At 43.8% G+C, this 21,324-nt stretch overlaps 1 protein-coding gene across 1 annotated transcript in view; it reads right to left on the reverse strand.

Moving 5' to 3' along the window:
* Nucleotides 1-9,372, reverse strand: part of LOC138853786 (cell adhesion molecule Dscam2-like) — a 122,516-nt gene extending 113,144 nt beyond the window's left edge. The window contains exons 1-6 of the mRNA XM_070092577.1: nt 9,205-9,372; nt 8,641-8,868; nt 6,219-6,522; nt 5,444-5,640; nt 4,609-4,978; nt 2,791-2,972 (exon numbers count right to left, since the gene is read on the reverse strand). Coding sequence (XP_069948678.1) covers nt 2,791-2,972; nt 4,609-4,978; nt 5,444-5,640; nt 6,219-6,522; nt 8,641-8,868; nt 9,205-9,372 — 1,449 coding nt within the window. The remainder of the gene's footprint in view (nt 1-2,790; nt 2,973-4,608; nt 4,979-5,443; nt 5,641-6,218; nt 6,523-8,640; nt 8,869-9,204) is intronic.
* Nucleotides 9,373-21,324: the final 11,952 nt, after the last annotated feature.

The raw sequence follows: 21,324 nt of genomic DNA on the forward strand, positions 1-21,324 counted from the left end.
AGGGAGTGTGGCAGTGAGGGAGTGTGGCAGTGAGGGAGTGTGGCAGTGAGGGAGTGTGGCAGTGAGGGAGTGTGGCAGTGAGGGAGTGTGGCAGTGAAGGAGAGTGGCAGTGAGGGAGTGTGGCAGTGAAGGAGAGTGGCAGTGAGGGAGTGTGGCAGTGAGGGAGTGTGGCAGTGAGGGAGTGTGGCAGTGAGGGAGTGTGGCAGTGAGGGAGTGTGGCAGTGAGGGAGTGTGGCAGTGAGGGAGTGTGGCAGTGAGGGAGAGTGGCAGTGAAGGAGAGTGGGAGTGAAGGAGAGTGGGAGTGAAGGCGAGTGGCAGTGAAGGCGAGTGGCAGTGAGGGAGTGTGGCAGTGAGGGAGAGTGGCAGTGAGGGAGTGTGGCAGTGAGGAGTGTGGCAGTGAGGGAGTGTGGCAGTAATGGCTGTGAGGTAAGGCTCAGGTAGCAGGAGGCTAGTGTACGGGATGAGCAGTGAATGGCCACAAACTAGCACTGGGTGGGGGATATGCGTCCTGAATACCACTTTCACAGACCACAAATTGGACGTACTGGAGCCTCCCCGAGGCTTCCTTCCCTTAGGACAAAGATGATTACCTGATCTAGAAAGACGGGATGATACGTGCATTTGAGGAATATATACAGAATACACAATACTGTATGATAAGTCAGGATAAATAATTAAAGGAGGATACATGAAATTCTAGGTAAATATCTTGAATGTGTTTTTAAGAAAAGAATATTGTACAAATTGTAAAAACGTTTGTTCATTTCTTTGTCCTAGTTCGGAGACCTAAGTTTATCTATATGCTCTTATATGCCGTCCACAAGATGTATATGGGATGTACGGTAAACTAGCCGCTACTATAGATGTAGAGGATGGATACGTGTACAATAAATAGCCGCTACCATCCACAGGATGGATAAGATGTGCACAAACAAATGTGGAGACGAGTGAGAGATTGTTGGAGCTTCTGAATCACTGGGTAAACTAGATATTAGATCACAGTGTATCGTGGCAAGCAGAGGACTGTAAGAGACAGTAGCGAGGATTCCCCTGATAAACACCAGATACTCGAAGGTAACCGGGAACAATAATAGTTCTTAGCAAAGATCATCCCAAAACAACACCACCAACTCTTTGACCAGTCAGTAAAGACCTTGATTCTTGAAGCGTACACAGAATCACAGTCAATGAAATTGGAGTGTATTACTGTAGTCGGGCACTTAACCACATAGCAGGGATATAGGATAAGGATGAGCAGTAGTTGCAAGCTAGACAGAGGACGTTGACCACACAAGTTACTCAGTGCTTATAGCCATAAAAAATATATATGCAATGAAAGCAAGAACAAAAATTTACACTCAGATGTTGAAGCACTGACAGGCGTAGGATCAGAGTATGAAAACAGGATACAAGTTCAATCAGTGAAACACATTACAAGTGCCTGAAAAAAACTGAAGTGCTGTTAACAGTACCAAGAAGCTATGAACCATTCCAACCTCACCAATAAACAAACAAAAAAGTGTACAAATCAAAGAAAGCAGAAAAAAAAGTGCGCGATGTACTCACTACTGATCGTCAAATGGCAAAGTCTGACAGAGGAACTGTTCAAAAACTATTCGAAAAGCAGTTCAAGTCAAAATTTCACAAGTCAAACAAAGTTGCCGGGAAGAGAGAGAAAGAGAATGTAAAGTCCACTAACCACAGGCCACAAATTGCTCTATTGTCCACACGTCAGGCAATCGGAGGTGCAATCCAAATTTTGATGAATGGAGAAATGTCCCCGCTGTTTAAGCCAAGAGAGATGTTTTACTCTAGATCAGTCATGCATCCTGGAGGAAGCCACACGAAGAAACGGGGGGGGGGGTATCATTTCCCAGGCAAATACCCCTTACACCCCACCACTACTATAAGGTGACAACATCTATAAGTAAAATGCGTAAACAATAAACACTCGCTGGTGCTATATATCTAACAATGTATGAGGGCAGTGGCACACACAACACAACACTCACGAACGATACAAGCATCTTACAACTAAGGTTCGTAGTGAGTTGATCTGCCCTACGGAGCACCAGCTAAGCGGAAATATACTCTTTTTATGGCTCTATGTCAACTCATGTGATGAGTGTTGCTCTGCCCACTTGGCTTGGCCCTCGGGGAGAGATTAAAACGGAAAGTATAACTAGATGTTAAAGTACGATGCTGAAGCTGATGAACTACGAGGCGCTGCGATAGACAAAGCTATTTACATGCACGTTATACAAGACTGTGCACGCCAAGTTGAAGCAAGTGTATGGCTGGAAAGTCCGAAAAGTATGGCAGGAAGTATAAAGTGCGGTGTGTGTATAAAGGCAGCACTACTATGGCACTATGATCACTATTAGTGTGAACAAAGAATCGAAAAAAAAAATGGTGAGATGGTCAACAAGGTGGTGGTGAGAATTCCTGTGTACTGTAAATGATGCTTCTCGAGGGTGTGGGGGTGAGGTGTGGGTGTGAAGTGTGGGTGTGAAGTGTGGGTGTGTGGGTAAAGTGTGAGTGTGGGAGAAAAACGTGGGTATGGGGATCACCTGGAGGGAGTGGGTGTGTAGTTTAGGTATTAGGCTTACCTGGAAAGTATGGGAGAGTAGTGTGGGTGTGGGGCTTACCTGGAAGGTGTAGTCCAGTGTGGAGCTCACCTGCAAGGTGTGGGGCTCACCTGGAGGGTGTGGCTCTCGCCTGAGGGTGTGGGGGCTCACCTGGAGGGTGCGAGTGAGGAGCTCACCTGGAGGGTGCGAGTGAGGAGCTCACCTGGAGGGTGTGGGTGTGGGCGTGACGATGGACGTTAAGCTGGGTCCAGGCTCCGTGATCCTTCCTGTAGTAGAGAGTGTAACTGGTGACCGGAGCGCCGCCAGTATCACCTTGCTTCCACTGCACCTGTACGCTGCGCTCTGACGATGACGACGCCAGCACCAGCGGCGCTGACGGAGGAACTAGCACCCAGAAAGCGCATTCACGTCAGTGTGATAACTTAGCAATACAGTAAAAACAAAGATTAGAGGTACATCATGCTTCTAGGAAATGAACACCAACAGTAATTGGTAAGTTAAGTGGGTAAAATATCTATCAACTACACCGGGGTCATTAAGGCTGCATGTTACCTGTATAAAGTTAAATGTATAATATTAACTAAATAGACTAGTCACATATATTGTACATACATATATACAAACTGTCAGTGTGTATAATCATATTTTTCCCTTCCCTATATTTTGTTAGCTAAGCAAGTTATAGTAGTGAGGCAATGTTTACAAAATTGTTGATCAGTATTTAAACTATTGTTTTCATTATGTCTGGAGATTTATCAAAATTGGAGATAATCAAAGCTGATATTCATTTATTTCCAAAAAAAAAAAATAATAATCACAAGATTGCGTGGCACCTTATCATGAGATTTGACGACAATAAAAGAGCAGAGTTTTTTTTTTCAGTTCAGTAGAGAGATATGATGTACGAAGACAGGAGATAAGGAGATAGTCAGTCCCTCAGCCTCGAGGCCGGTGGTCAGTACTTTAGTTTTAATAAATGTGATTCATGAAGACTAAGGTACCGATCACCAGCTTCTAGGTTGAGGGACTGATTACCTCATCTTCTACTGTCTTGTGTGTATAGCTAAGTAAGGTTGAGGGACTGATTACCTCATCTTCTACTGTCTTGTGTGTATAGCTAAGTAAGGTTGAGGGACTGATTACCTCATCTTCTACTGTCTTGTGTGTATAGCTAAGTAAGGTTGAGGGACTGATTACCTCATCTTCTACTGTCTTGTGTGTATAGCTAAGTAAGGTTGAGGGACTGATTACCTCATCTTCTACTGTCTTGTGTGTATAGCTAAGTAAGGTTGAGGGACTGATTACCTCATCTTCTACTGTCTTGTGTGTATAGCTAAGTAAGGTTGATGGACTGATTACCTCATCTTCTGTCTGCATGAAGCATCTCTGTACTGAACTGCAAAAGCCACTAGTTGGTTAACCGTCAAGTAAATATACACAGGTGTTGTACACGTGAACTGGATGTTCATGGAGAATCTGATTCCTTACGAGAATCAGACTGATTCATCACGAGAATCAGAGCGAGACTGAGTCATCATGGGAATCCGACTGATTCATCACAAGAACAATTTTAATATTTAATATATTTCATTGTGAACGAATTGCACATCATTTCAGTGTTCTATGGTAGTGACACTCAGTATAGTGAGGAAGTGATGTGGTCAGCACCATGCATGGTAGCTCGATTGATAGCGCACTCAGCTCACACACAGATCAGGGGTTCGATCCCCTGTACGGATGAAAAACATTTGGACGTGTTTCCATAAAACACCTGCTGTCCATGTTCACCCATCAGTAAAATGGGTACCTGGGTGCTAGTCGACTGGTGTGGGTCGCATCCTGGGACAAATTTGACCTAATTTGCCCGAGATGCTCTGCATAAGAAGCGGCATTCTATGTAGTAGTAGGTCACTGATGTCAGCTAGGACTGTATACCTTGTACATGTACTTGTAGAAATAAAGATATTATGGTGAGGGAATAAGTGATGTGGTCAGCACCATGCATGGTAGTGACACTTACCCAGTATGGTGAGGGAGTAAGTGATATGGTCAGCACCATGCATGTTGGTAACGGTGCAGGTGTAGTTCCCGGAGTCCTGGCGCTGCGCTTCCTGCACCACCAAGCCACCATCACCCTTCACCAGGCGTCTCTCGCCGCCCACCTGCCGCCCCTGGTAGGTCCACACGGGGTGTGGGCGAGGCTGGCCCACGTGGCCACACGGAAGTGTCACGTCTCGCCCACGCTCCGCCCTGACAGTGGCGGAAGTGGAGTAGATGGCAGCGGGTACGGTGTTGGTGAGGGTGACCCGCGCCGCCCCGGGTGGGCCCTCCCCAACCCGCGTAGCCGCCACCACTTCAACTTCAACCAAACTACCTAACACACTGTCAACCTGCAACCACAAACACTCACTAAGTACGCCAATCTCAAGATACTTTTGAGGAAAAAAATATACATTCAGAAAAAATGAATTAGGTCTAACAGGTAAACATGATTAATAGTGAATGTAATGTTTGCTTCACGTTATGTACAGGTATCGTGTTTGGTTGGCTGCTTAACTAGATTTAAAGCCTATCATCTACAAGAACGTCATTAAAAGGTTACAAGGATACTTTTGTACCTAGATAGGGATTAAGGTCTTAGTGTATACACACTAGTATATACATATCTTTGTGTGTGTGTGTGTGTGTGTGTGTGTGTGTGTGTGTGTGTGTGTGTGTGTGTGTGTGTGTGTGTGTGAGACGAGTTCATACATCACAATATTATATAAACAAAACAAGTTGTAAACCAATATAAAGAAAAAGGCTGTAAATTTAAGAAGCAATGTTTGAGTGGGAGAGCGTCCTCATTTACTGACCTGTACCCAGGTAACTGTGCCGGCTACGTTGATGACACCCTCACGCCCACGTCCTCCTCCCATCCGAGTCTCCACTACACGCCAGGTGACCGTGTAGGAGACGATGCGTCCTCCAGGTCTGGCGGGCGGCGCCCACGACACTATGAAGGCACCGGGACCGGAGACCACACCCCGGACACTACCCGGGCGACCAGGAACTGTACACCAACATAACCTTCGATCAATTCTCATATTGTAGACAGAACTATGCTGTCTCTCAGTCAGTCGTCTCTTGTCTGCTATACTCCTGTCTCACACAGCTACTGAATATTATGGTAATAATCTAGCCAGAAACTTTTTTTTGCATCACTCATTTCCACACTCCTCCAACTCACTCCCACACTCCTCCAACTGACTCCCACACCCCTCCAACTGACTCCCACACCCCTCCAACTGACTCCCACACCCCTCCAACTGACTCCCACACCCCTCCAACTGACTCCCACACCCCTCCAACTGACTCCCACACCCCTCCAACTGACTCCCACACCCCTCCAACTGACTCCCACACCCCTCCAACTGACTCCCACGCTATTCCAACTCGCTCCCACAACCCCTCCAAATCACTCCCTCAACTCCTCCAAATCACTCTCACAACCCCTCCAAATCATTCCCACAACCAATCCAAATCCCACACCCCTCCAACTCACAAACACCTCCCTCTCCAAGATAGAAATGCTCTTCAAAATCACTATCTCTGGTCTTTTCCCATCAGACACGAGTACACAGTACTTACCGTCCTCCTCTGTGGTGCAGAGTGTGGGCGTAGACCATGGGCCGTCCCCCACGCCCGTGTACGCCCGCACCCGCACGCTGTAGTTGGTGGCCGCCTCCAGACCTGTCAGCACCTCCGTCAGAGCTGTGGTCTGCGTCCTGCGGGTAGCATCGCTCCACCCATCCCACCGCTCGTACTCCAACCTGCGGCAGTGCGCAATGATACGTGATCTACAGCCTGGTGCAAACTGGTAAAGAATGGTATAGCCTACTACAGCCTGGTAAAGCCTGGTACAGTCTTCTACTACCTGGTACAACCTCTCCGCCTAGTATATTATTATAATCAAATAAAGCGCTAAACCGACAAGGGTATCCGACTGATATAACCTTTCTCAGCCTGGGGACGGCCCCAGAATTTCTATACTGAGGGGTTTAAGGGGACAAGGTTTATCTGGTTGGAAATAGTTGAGAGGAGACTTGTTGAGAAGCAGCGTTATTATTTTACTAGGGGAAGGGACTTATGAATTTTTTTTTGGGGGGGACTGAAACCCCCAACCCCCTTAGCGCCACCCCTGAGCCTGGTGCAGCACGGTTAACAAATCCCAGAACGGGTGGGATTCGAACCCATGGTGAGTCCTGGCAGGCGAGCTTAAAATCTCACAGACCAGTGCGAGCTTTTAAGACTCGCCTGCCTTAGGTTCGATCGCTTCCCCCGTCCTATGAATCTTTATTTATTATACTCATATGGGTCATTAAGCCCCTGGAGAATTCGGATTTAATCATTTTTGATCCGAGGGAAAAAGCTGCTCCAATCCCTTGAATCAAGTTGGTTTCGAGAGCCTCGAGCCACAGCCTTGAAGGGCCTGACTGATGATATTTTCATGTTTTTGGGGAAAATTTTTTAAGCATTAACGACGTTTATTTTTTTTTTTTTTGCCAATAAACAAATTATTTTTGGGCTAATAAGCTTTAATTTAGGGTAAAAGTGTCTGATCTTGTTGATTTTAATGAACTTTTCATAACTAATTTCTTACACAAATTTAATTTTCTTAAATTTGATTTTTTTAAATCAAATGCGAAAAGTTCAATAAAATTTAAAACATTGAAAAGTTCAATAAAATCTAAAATAATGACAAGTTCAATAAAATTCACAATATTAAACCTTCACATAAATTAATGCTTATCAACCAAAAATACCCCAGTTTAGGCGCAAAAGTAAAATCGAATCGACGTAGGAAAACGATCACTGCCAACTAGGTGCAGCTGGCGAACTCTGCTTGAAAAGCGCTGCGTGTGCGCGTGCACATACACAAACAAGAAAGTGGCATCGCGAGTGCACGCACACGAGTTCCGCCCAAGTCACGGGACAATAAACGGTCCTCGACCAAACGTACGGTCTAATTAAACTCTATTTTTACCGAGTCACGGCATCGTGGTCATTGACGTTTTTGTGAGGCAACATCAAAGCTGTCAGGGAGGCCCCCCTTATTTTTTTTTATCCTTTTGGATCCCGGAGAGTCATATTGCTGTTATGAAACCTAGCAGCATCTTTACTCTCTCTCTCTCTCTCTCTCTCTCTCCACACAGACGCCTGTTGCAGCCTCATACATAGCAGCTTTTCATTAATCATACATCACGCATCATACATGTTACCGTACTTTCCATATTATACATCATTTATCATACATTACACACTATACCTCGCACAAAATACGTAAAATACCATGTAAAACTTACATTAAAATTTTTGTGTGGGATGATATAGACAGAAATACAATAAGAGAGAAAAGATACAATAAGAGAAAATATACAGTAAAAGACAAAGGTAACTATATTATTATAATCAAATAAAGTGCAAAACCGACAAGGGTCGTGTAGCGCTGCGGGGCAGAAAATAATGCCAGGGCTATAAACAACTAGGTAGAGAGAGGATCAGAGGTGAGAGGAGAAAAGGGCTGGAAGGGACGCTGGGGGCTGTGTGTCAAAGTTTGTACAGTAAAGCAGTTGCTGACAAAAAAGTAAAAAAGTGATGGTAAGTCAAAGGCAGGGCCATCTGCAAGAAGGAAAGACAAGGCAAGAGTGGTAGGGCAGCGGCGTCGGTGGAGGTAAATGCTGCGATCTCTCTGGTAAACCAGACAATCCACAAGAAAGTGAAGAACCGAAACAGGGACCCAACAAACCTCACAGAGAGGAATAGGGTGTCGTTCCATGAGATACCCATGGCTAAAGTGAGTATGGCCGATGCGGAAACGGGAGAGAGCAGCCTCCCGAGTACGGCAACGGTGGTACGAACATGACCACAAACCTAAAAGAAGTTTAATAGAGTGCAATTTGTTATGGTGCTATCTGACCTCCGTTGTTGCCAAAAGCCGCGAAGGCGGGCAGAAATGACTAAAATAATCCCTGAACGAAATACCTCTATAGTAAATCAGAAGATCACGTACCGCTGACCGCACAGCAGCATGAGCCTGTTCATTGCCCTGTACATCAACGTGTCCAGGGACCCAACAGAAAACGGTATGGTATGGTTTGTTTGCAATCGTGTCATTACGATTTCGTGAGTCAACGATGTCTGTTTTTGATAGCCACACGGTGCAACCATAGTTGAATATGAAGGACCAGTTGATGAGGGGAATCAAATTGTTTAATGGCCTGTAAAGTGCCGAGGGTATCTCAAATGATCACAAATGCCGAAGGACATATATGTAATACGGAGAAGAACTATGAGGATGTATACAACTCTGATAAAATTACTAGCCGAGTTTAACAAATGACCCCGGACAACATCGTCAGGGAACACTGCCGCTAACCCAACACCGTCAGAAGATATAGAACAATCCCTATAAACAGCGACGGCATGAGCATGCCACCAGAAGTGATCAAGTAAAAGAGTGAGAAGCAGCCGTAGGTACGAGAGCTTTGGCGCGCGCGGTAGTAGGGGAGAACAGACACGAACCGTCGGAACCTCCCAAGGGGAAAGGGAAAAGGCAGACGCTACATGAACATACAAGGGAGGCAACTGGAGAGAAGACTGGAGTGAAGATGAAGAGAAAACGGTCGGAGTAAGCAGGGACGCCGAACAAATAACGGGCTTCTACTAACGTCTGAGACCAACCTATACAAAGAAGGAACACGAAGGTCATGAGAGCAGACAAAGTAACGCAGGTAATGAGCATCACGACGTTTGGCTAAGGAAGGAACATTCGCCTCAGCATAGAAGCTTTCAACAGGGAATGAACGAAAGACACCAAGGCATAAACGTAGACCCTGATGATAAAGGGGATCTAACTTAGAGTTGTAGGAGAAGCTGCAAACAGACTTGGTCAACATAACTCAAAGACAGGTATGCCAACAATAAGAAGCGATAAAATCTATGGGCTAGTAGGGATAGTGAAGTCAATGTGTGGAGACAACAGAAAGCGTGTAAACACAAAGGAACAGGAATGCTGTGAAGGAAAAGATTGCTGTGAGGGTTGTGAAAAAAGGGACAAAGAGCCGCACTGGTTTTCGTCTCGGCAATATAGTCAGACATAGCATCAAATGTTTCAGCGGACAAGGAAGATGCCGATACCATGATTTCAGAGACAGGTGAAGTAGAGCAAGTAGAGATCGGGGAGATTATGGAGGGAACCAAAGAGGTCTGAGAGGGGAGGGTAGTATGAACCTGGAGAGATGTGCTGGCGGGGACAGAAGAGTCCTTCGGTGGAACAGGCGAGGAAGGAGGCTGGAAGGGGACTGGGGAAGAAGTCTGGCCGGGGAACAGAAGAGGGGACCACACGAGGGGGGATGAACCTCCACCTTCGTGTGAGAGCTAGAAAGGGGGTGAGAACTAGGCACCGAAGCTGAAAAGGAGAACTGTTGGGGAATTGTAAGCACCGAAGGAATGTGACGAGACTTGGGTAGGAGACAGGTTCAACTTCGCAGGTGATAGACGCAAAGAAGGTGCAGGTGAGCAAGGCCTCGCAGACTGAGAAGCTAGTGGGCGAGATGAAGAAGTAGAAGTAGGAAGAGGTAAGGAGGTGGGGATTTCAGAAGGTAAAACCGCAAAAGAATTAGAAACGGGGCTGACCACAGAAGATATGGCACAAGAGGAGCTGGTATGCGAAGTAGGAAGAGGTAAGGAGGTGGGAATTTTTTCAGAGGTTAAAACCGCAAAAGAATTAGAGATGGGGGTGACCCCAAAAGATGTGGCACCAGAGAAGCTGGTATGCAGGGGAACCGTAAAGGTTGGAGGTCTCCTAGCTACTCGAGAATAAGGAACATGAGGAAGATTCCCCTGAAGGCGGAGCCGAGAGACAGCCATAGCATAAGGCCTTTGCTCTCCTTAAGACAACAGATTTCATTTTCATTAAGATAGACCTGACATCAGCAGGAAAAAGAAGGATGAGTTTCATTGCAATTAAGGCAAGTGGGAAGAAGACTGCAAGATGTATCGGCATGATCCGTGACACTGCAGACCTGGCACTCCACCACAGACCTGCAGTAATTAACAGGATGTCTGAAGCACCAATAATTTCGACACTGTTGGGGTGTAGGGACCACTTTACCGACCCCTAGGCGATGTCCTGCGATATAAACGGACATTTGTATCCACTTTGAGAATTGGAAAGTCCTGAAGGGCTAATTGCCCTAAAATATCGTCAACACAAGATAGAAAATCACACAGTACAATGGTACACAGCAAGACCACCATACCACTGCAAGAATGGAGAGTAGTGTGCTTGTGAACCGTGATAGGAACGTTATCAATGGAAGGAAGATGGGAAAGATCACGAGCTTGGTCTGCATTCTCAGCTGTAACAATGCATGCACTGCTCTGAAGAGCACGAAAGGGTAAATTTTGGCCAACATATTGTAAAAGAGCTTTACTAATACTGTGGTCTGAAAGGTAATCAGTTGGAGATGTCGGTTGTAGGGAAAAGAATTTGGTCCACTGTGTACTTGTAAACATGGTGCATAAAGGAAGAGGGTGTTGTGTAGGTCGTTTCTGGGAGGAATGAGCAGAAATTGAAGAACTGTCATCAGCAATGGTCTGGCATAGGACCATGGGTGGCCCGACCTGAGACAGGTGGGCGATCCAGAAATGGATGGAGCCTTGGCACCTGGAGCAGGTGGCAAAGTGTCACCAGCAGTAGGTACAGAGGTATGGGAAAAGTCTGGGGAATGGTCCAAAATTGAAGCCAAGTCAGAACAGGATGCAGTAACAAAAAGGGGCCTGGAAGGAGGAGGAGGGGGGTCACAGAACGAAGACTCCATGATGGTGGTACTTCTTTCTTATTATTTTAATGAAAAATAAAAAGATGAGAGACTGCGGAGGGACAGTTACTAGAAGGCGTGAAAGGGCCCTAAGTTTCCCCTCTCATCCAAGAGGACCTCAAGACCGCCAGACACTACCCTTCACGCCAGTAAACCAGCGCTCCGGGATAACAGCCTCACATCTACTGAGCCACCTCGGCGGACAAGAGAGAGGGCGATCAGATACCCGCCACAAAGCATACATCCTTCGGTTGCCACTTCCCAGAACCAACAGGCAGCCTCTGGAGATACACCCATCACCTGCAGGACACCCCACCCCACCTCCCTGAAATTCGAGAAGGGAGCAGGTCGCCTCCAGGTGATCTAGATTCCATGGCAAACTACACCACTCCCGAGGAACCCCACGGAGTGGGATGAACCCCGGCACACTTCCCCCTACCTGGAAACCATAATGCCAGAGGGAAGGACCCCAGAGGCTACAAACAGGACGGGGAAAAGGGAGGGATGGGAGGGGGGAAGAAAGGTAAAGGGGGGATGGGGAAATTATGGGGTAATTGCGTTGGGTCTGAGGAAGAAGACCATAAAGTCTAATTCCTCAGATCAAGAACCTCTTCACCGCGCCAAGGAGCCCCCCCCCCCCTTGAAGAGGTAAGGAAACTATAAAAGACGACAACAGTGTGAGAGACGTGTCTCTGACAGAGGAACTCTCTCATGATAATGATACCAACGTCGTTATTAAAACGTCTTCCTTGCTGCTTTATTTGTCTCATATTATGCACATTGGCGAGAACTTAATGATTAAAATTGGTCTGTGATCAAGAATGATGAAAAGGTGGTTAAGAATGATGAAAAGATGGTCAAGATTGATGAAAAGGTTGTCAAGAATGGTGAAAAGGTGGTCATGATTGATGAAACAGATTCTAATGTGATCAGTGCTCAGTACAGTGTTCAAATATGATCAATATTCAAGTATGATCACTGGTTGGCTAAATATTCTCATAATAGACACACCCAGGTGTTACACATGATTGTAGTTCACCTACTTGTTGGAATTATACATCATTAATATTCATTAATGTTATGGTATTTCTCCTTTGCTTGGATATCCTTAGTACTCTACATCGCCTTTATTTATCCCTGACTTCCATTTACGTACTCCAATCATGACTCCTTATACCACCTTGTTCAAGAGAGAGAGCAGGTTCAGGGTTCTCAATCTGTGTTCGTGCGGAAGATTCCTTATTAAAACAGTGGATTAATTTTTTCATCTATCCCTGTACGTTCTCCAATGCACTTATATCCGCTCTAGCATGGAGACTAAAATTGAACTGCATAAGTCTTACTAGTGATGTATAGAACTTTGTTATAATCTGTGGGCTCTTGTTACTTATATTTAATATAAATTTAAGTAATCTATACACACTTTATCGATGGCTTAGCGCTTAGTTTTGATTATAACAACACTGTACACACTGACTCTATTGTCTTTCTTCGAATTTTTGCTTACCATTACTCCCACGTCCTTTTCAGATTCTGTATGATAAAGCTTTACGTCAACTAGTTTACAAGTATGGGCGTTATTTACATTCCCAAGGATTAGAACTATGCACTTATCCACATTGAACTGCATCTGCCGCTAGTCTGTCCAAACCTTCCTGGAGTGAGTGCACTCTTACCCTTCTCCCAGAGTTGCTCAGTTGAATAACAGGATTCTTCAACTGATAAAAGCCTGCCGTGCAGGCGTAACTTTTCTGAAATAAATACCCAAATGTTGCTTGTGTTTTATTAATCAACGTGTAAACCTGAATATATCATGAGAAAGTTTACATCTTAGACGATTATCACCACTAACATTTTCCCCCTAGAAAAATAGTAATAACGCGATTGTAAACAACTCGGAGAACGGGGTTGGAACCCACGGTGATCCAGTCGTAAAACTGAAGCGCATGAACACACACACGAAAAGACTTTTAAAACTGTATCGAGGCGTCATAGTCTGAAAAGCCTAAAGGACACACTGCAGGTCTACAAGGAACCTTCACATCATCCAAGAATTGATTTCTACACAAAAATGAAACCACCAGACATGACATTTACACAAACATGATCCCACCAGGCATGACTTACACAAACATGAGCCCACCAGGTATGACTTTTACACAAACATGATCCCACCAACCCCCTCACCCCAACCCACGACCAAGACTGCTAGGTAAGGCCCTAAGCTTTCTAATATCACTGGATTATACATAATTTACATATGATCGAGTAATTTCCTCATTATATAGATATTATCCTAAAATGAGTTTCTTCTGCAATTTGGATTCTGGATGAAGAGGTAATAATGATATTAGACTACGCGATAAACATGGTAAGGCAGGAAATAAAATGCTGTAAATAAACTAGCGTGGTAGAGAGAGTTGAGGTACACAACACGAGGTGAAGAGTGTTGGCCTCCTGGCTACACCAGGTCAGGAGGTGTAACGTAGTACACCACAAGACTTAGTGTTCACCTGCTGGGTCAGCAACCGTGTCGAGGAACAAGAAAAAAATCACTGTCCGTTGCCCAGTGTGGTAACAATGCAGGGTTATTGCCAAGGCATGTCAACACACAAACAGAAGAAACACGCAATAACTCTGACTCTCACACTCTCACCCACTCTTTTACACACACACACACACACACACACACACACACACACACACACACACACACACACACACACACACACACACACACACACACACACAATGTTGGCTGAAATAGAAAGGCTATAAATACATAATTATTCAAGACTTTCCAAAAGGAGGACAGGTTAAAAATACAGAATCTATAACCACTGCTTTGAGGTTAAACGACGATAGAAGTTATTTTTTTTTTACAGTATTGGGGGCAAACCAAGCTGTCAAGTGATTGATAAAAGAAACAAGGAAATAATAGTAACCAAACCAAAATACAAACATTAAGGAAAGTAATGAGAAACACGTATGTAAAAGTCTTTATATATATATCTATATATATATATATATATATATATATATATATATAGATATATATATATATATATATATATATATAGACTTGAGCTGAGAAACATCATACATAAACTTGATATCGTCTGTGGCTGAGATTCAACAGGAAAATCATTGTTCAACGAGGTTTTATATGATCATAAACATTCAGTGAGGAGGGAGTGGCAGTGTTGCTTAAACAATACAACACTCACAAATACTGACTGTTGCTGAGGACCACATAGTGCTATTGAGACCCTCGCAGTATTACTGAGACCCCCTCACAGTGTTACTGAAGCCCCCACACAGTATTACTGAGGCCCTCCACACATTATTACAGAGGCCTCCACATAGTGTTACTAAGGTCCTGACAGTGTTACTAAGACTCACCACACACTGTTACTAAGACTCACCACACACTGTTACTAAGACTCACCACACACTGTTACTAAGACTCACCACACACTGTTACTAAGACTCACCACACACTGTTACTAAGACTCACCACACACTGTTATTAAGACTCACCACACACTGTTACTAAGGCTCACCACACGCTGTTACTAAGGCTCACCACACGCTGTTACTAAGGCTCACCACACGCTGTTACTAAGGCTCACCACACGCTGTTACTAAGACTCACCACACACTGTTACTAATTCTCACCACACACTATTACTAAGGCTCACCACACACTATTACTAAGGCTCACCACACACTGTTACTAAGGCTCACCACACACTGTTACTAAGACTCACCACACTCCACCATATTTGCCTAGCTAAACCTTCGTGAATTCTACGCATAAACATTTGTTATTTTCTGTTTTCAGTTATACCGTGAAAAGTTACTGTTGTTCTGACTGAAAATACAGAGATCTTGAGCTGATAAAGATCTGGATTTCCCCTGCAATTAAGCTACAGCAAGGCGCAGCTCACGAAGTGATCATCACGTATGTTATAGCTGCAATGTGAACTTTAAACAGTCTCTCTGGGTAGATAAAATAAGCTTGGGAGGTTAATATCTTCCAAGGAAGAGATGCAAAGAAATCAGAGTGATTGCAAATCCTTGCAAGACGACTGGGGTAGTTGAAGAACCTAAGCTGAAAGAGGGCGAGGCTCTCTGGTTCATTTCTCATAGCTTGATATTTCTCATACCTTGATATTTCTCATACCTTGATATTTCTTAAGGTATAAGTCACGTAATGAAATGCAAGCGTGTCTCTCAAGCTGAAGATAAATGAAGGCGATCATCAATCTGATTGGAGAGAGACCGGACCGCGATTAGCGGGTGGAGAAACTATCCTCCACTACTCTTGAGATGAATAGTGCATATGAATTTATCTTCTTGTGTAATAGAATACAGTAGGATTAAGTGGGAGCTTGAGCTGTAGCAGTTACGCGGTGCTGTATTAAAATACAACCATATACAAATCCGTCTAGAAAAGTATTGTGTTAAACATCCATCTAGAGAAGCATTTTGTGGTAAATACGGACCAGCAAGCATCACTGTGTATCATGTTCATACAGTAGACGCTCTTAACCAAGCGTACGTGCGTAGGATTTTGTATATCACGAATCCACATCATGACGTGACAGTCCTGAGGTGACGTGATAGCAAAGTGATGTAACAGTCGTGTGACGTGACATGCGTGTCATGGTGCGTAACGTATACTTGAAGCAACAAATGCACAAAGATTTTATTAATAAAAAATGCTGAATACAGAAGATCTTGCCCATGAATGAAGATGGAATTGTTGAGACAATGATTGTTTATCAGGGAAGAGGCAGGAATGGACAGTGTAACAAGCGGGGTTCTACAAGGATCTGTACTGGGACCGGTACTTTCCTGGTGCATATGAACGACGTGCCGACAGAAATAGTCCGACGTACCCCCGTTCGCAGACGTAAATTAACGAGAATAAGAACAGGTGAATACAAGGAAAGGATACATACAGATGGGTGAACAGACAACAGGTGTCTTATAGAAACACGTCCTAATGTTTTCCAGCCGTACCGGGGGATCAATCCCCGGACCACAGTGTGCAAGCTAGTTGCGCTAACGATAGAGCTACGGAACATTTAAGGCGCACATCAAGTGACAAATATAAGCTTTATTTTGCACTATGTACAAAATAATCACAGGAATTGAAAGAATGAGCAGGAATAGGATGTTAGAGAGGCGGAAACATGTACACGAGGGCACAACTGGTCGAGTTTATGCCCCTCGAATATATATATATATATATATATAAAGTGGCTGTGAGGTCTATCCATATATAGAACTCCAGAACTTGAAGTAGAGCGCAGGAAAAACGAATAGAAATGGAAAAAAACAGTTACAGCTGCATAGGGAATATATTTTTTAATATATCGAGTTTGAAAAAAAACTTAAAGATAAGAGATTAAAATATAACAAAGTGGATATTGGGAGAAGAGAATTTTGAAAACTGTAACAAGATGAATTCTTGATGTTTACAAAAAAATATGAAATATAATTTAAATTTTTGTGTTAATTACTGTTCAACAAAGTGAAACTACGCAGACCTCGGTGCAAATTACGCAGACCTCGGTGCAAACTACGCAGACCTCGGTGCAAACTATGCAGACCTCGGTGCAAACTATGCAGACCTCGGTGCAAACTATGCAGACCTCGGTGCAAACTATGCAGACCTCGGTGCAAACTATGCAGACCTCGGTGCAAACTATGCAGACCTCGGTGCAAACTACGCAGACCTCGGTGCAAACTACGCAGACCTCGGTTCAAACTAAGGAGACCTCGGTTCAAACTACGCAGACCTCGGTGCAAACTACGCAGACCTCGGTTCAAACTACGCAGACCTCGGTGCAAACTACGCAGACCTCGGTTCAAACTACGCAGACCATAACAGTGAGACACTACAAAGTTATAAGCTACACCAAAATTACTGCATGTAATTTTAATATTAAAAAACACGAAAATTAATTTTGAGACCTAACGATACTTTTTTATTTTTTCATTATTGCATTACACACACCAGCAACAGAAGGTGGCAAGAAATGGACCTGGAAAGATTGCAACACAAGTACAAGAAAACAAAGCTGAGACTAAAAGACGTAATTCTTATGATAGTTATAAGATAGCAAGACGGAAGCGAAGTCAGAAATTGTACCCGTCGTCTGAGTGGCTGACGGACCACCTCCACACAAACCTTGATAGACCCACAGTGGTGCTACGGCAGCCAGTGTCTACATAAATGGTTCGGAGAGCCGACAAGTTGATACAATTGACACATGTGCAACACATAGGTATCTTTATTGTGGAAACGTTTTGCCACACAGTGGCTTCATCAGTACAAAGAAGAATAGTGAAGATCAGCAGGGGTTAGAGGTAATCAGTCCCTCAGCAGAATGGACAGGGACTTGAACCTTGGTCCAGTAGCAGGCCCAATAATGTAATCAATCAGCTACTAATAGGATGATTTTGTAACCAGGGTTTCTGTGACATGGTTGTATCTGCCGTCACCAACTGTGTCACTACTGTCTCACTCCGCACCCCAACAGCTACCATGACATATCTAATCTCATAATCCAGAAAGTCATATAGATAAGTCTTAATAAACGACTCTCAATGAGTAAACAAAAGAATGGACGGAGACTTCAACCTCGGTCTATGCTAATAGCAATCCCAACGTTAAACAACGCTGCACACGCTACGTGAAGACTCGTGTTAACGTTCACTGTATAGAAGGTAAATAGTACACAGCAGGTTGTAGGTCATTAACTAGCAAGGGGACTCAGCATTGCCACCTAACAAACGGGCGTCCATCACGCAAGAGTTTTTTTTTTTTGGTTGACGCAAAACTGTTGGAAAGTAATGGCCTAAATATAACCGCACAGTGAGTCAGCAGACAAAACTTGTCTGACTTCGTGATTATTATTTATCATAAATTACAATGCTGAAATAAAGATGGTTAAAAAAAATAGCTGACAAATTCTTGAAAAACCTACAGAATATTTTCTGTGAAGTTTAGATAGGTATTATCAAAAATAAGCGCTAAACCCACAAGAGTCAAACAGCGCTAAAAGCTTAGAATTAGAGAATAGTGTCTGGAACTCTCAGAATGAGACTTAATGACCTTCAGTCTGAGACGTCAATATCTGATAAAAAAATGGAATTTTGATGGGAAGAACTGGAGTTGCCCTCCCCTGTCTTGGATCAAACCCCTTTACTTTCCATTCCTCACCGGTGCCGCCACATAACAATGACAATAAAAACACGTCATCTCATATTTTACCAGCAAATACAGAGCTTGTAGCTTGTACACACGCTCATTCCTGGCTCTAGGTGAAGACTTGTAGCATAGCTGAGGAGCCATCACAACCAGGACCACTCAACACCCATGTGATGGTTGATGGGGAGGTGGGAGGGAAAGATGGAAGTGTGTGTGGAGGTAGATCAAGAGGAATGATGGGGTAAAAAGAGTTTGTGAAGGCAAATGAAGGGGGAGATGAAAGAGGGAGGCATTTGTGGAGGTAGATTGAGGGGTGGGTGGAGGTAGATGGAGGGGTGGGTGGAGGTAGATGCAAGATGTAGAGGGGGATTCGGTTATATATATATATATATATATATATATATATATATATATATATATATATATATATATTTTGTGTGTGTGTGTGTGTGTGTGTGTGTGTGTGTGTGTGTGTGTGTGTGTGTGTGTGTGTGTGTGTGTGTGTGTGTGTGTGTGTGCATTGTGTGTGTAACAGATAGAAAGTCTTTAACAACACTTAAAAAATATAATACATATCCGAGCCCCTAAACATTAGCTACATCAGCCGCCTCGACAAGTAAAAGTAACTAGAAAAACTAAACATTAAAATACAATGGCTGCCAGATGACAGGTCTGCCAGAGTCATAGAATAAGCCAGACACCAAACTGCTTATCCATTAACAGTAATATTTACCAAATCAATAGTGGGCAGCAGAGTAGAAAACTGCTGATAAATAAGACATGTGCATAAAACATACATGACCTGACCAAATTTTCACTACTCTCCCACGCTCAGTGGGACGGGTCGTGTGTCAGGTCAAAAGTGAGGTGAAATCTCAGCCTTACAAATCATTCAGTGTCCTTGTCATAGGGCTGTCCCCACCATAGGGCTGTAAACGGTACATCACTTAATACATGCTCACCGTCCCCTTGCCATAGGGGCACGGTACATCACATATACACACCCCGACACTCCTTCGGGAGTCACTGGCGAGTCATCACATGGAGAAGACCCGAGCCAGGACCCGTCCTGGTAAACCTGCATGAACATCAGTCATCAACATACAGGTGCTGTGTACCATTACCATTATGCAAAACAACTGGAAAAAAGTCAAAGTTGCCTTAATACCGACGAAGTGAGACAGAACCTGCGTCCTTCAACACTGCCCTATTAGCTCGACATCGAATTCGAGCAAACAAATTTTACGTCATTATTATCGACAAACTCGTAAAATTTCCGGAATAGCAAGAAATTAATAACCGTAAGTCAACAATGATTTCCTAACAAAAGATCCTTCCTTAAACACTACTAGAATTTTCATTTATATGTACAAAAACTGGAACAAAAAAAAAGTCAACATAATACATGAAAGATTTACAAGTCTTCACTGGTGCAGCAACACACTGAAGGTTGTTGGATACAAATACAACACAGGGAAGGTTGTTGGATACAACACATGGAAGGTTGTTGGGACAAATACAACACATGAAAGGTTGTTGAGACAAATACAACATATGGAAGGTTGTTGGGACATATACAACACGTGGAAGGTTGTTGGAACAAATACAACACATGAAGGTTGTTGGGACAAATACAACTCATGAAGGTTGTTGGGACAAGTACAACACATGAAGGTTGTTGGGACAAATACAACACATGGGTGATTGTTGGGACAAATACAACACATGGATGGTTGTTGGGACAAATACAACACATGGATGTTGTTGGGACAAATACAACACATGGATGGTTGTTGGGACAAATACAACACATGGAATGTTGTTGGGACAAATACAACACATGGAATGTTGTTGGGACAAATACAACACATGAATGGTTGTTGGGACAAATACAACACATGGAATGTTGTTGGGACAAATACAACACATGGAAGGTTGTGGGGATAAATACAACACATGGAAGGTTGTGGGGATAAATACAACACACATGGTATACGAAATACTTAAGACTTGGGTCAACGACTGACTCACAAATGGAAATAAAGAATATTCGTGAACGGACACACACTTTGTAAATACTGGGCTCACCTGGACAACGTTATGTGGTCTACCTGTGACTAATGGAACCCTGACGGTAGGTCAGAGAACTACCCTGGATACCTCGCTGACCATGGGACACTTCTCCCCCCCCTCTTCCCCAGTGCTTACAAGCAGTAATTGTAGTAGTGACACTAGTGGTTGTAGTAGCTGCAATGGCACTAGTGGTTGTAGTTCTTGCAGTGGCACTAGTGGTTGTAGTTCTTGCAGTGGTTCCAGCGGTAAAAGTCTGAACTCTCTTTTGTACCTTTTCTATTAATATCCATAAAAAAAATTTCAATGCTATATTTTACTTTTCTTCATTCACCTTCTCAAGAAGGCAGTGCAGTGTAGCCGAGGAGGAGGAAATTGTGGAGAGAGCCTTCTGCTATACTATTCTAATATCAAAAGTAGTTAGACTTTGAGTAATTCCTCAGCAAATAGCCCGTTAGGAAACCACCCTAAATGTTAAGAGAAACTTGGAACATGGCGGAATGGACAGCACTAATCCTCTTGTTTTCTGGAAAACCTTTTCCTGACCTTTGATCCCCCTTTTAAGGGTTAGAGACTG

Source organism: Cherax quadricarinatus, chromosome 40, assembly GCF_038502225.1.
Source record: "Cherax quadricarinatus isolate ZL_2023a chromosome 40, ASM3850222v1, whole genome shotgun sequence".
In the NCBI taxonomy this organism is placed as follows: Eukaryota; Metazoa; Arthropoda; class Malacostraca; order Decapoda; family Parastacidae; genus Cherax; species Cherax quadricarinatus.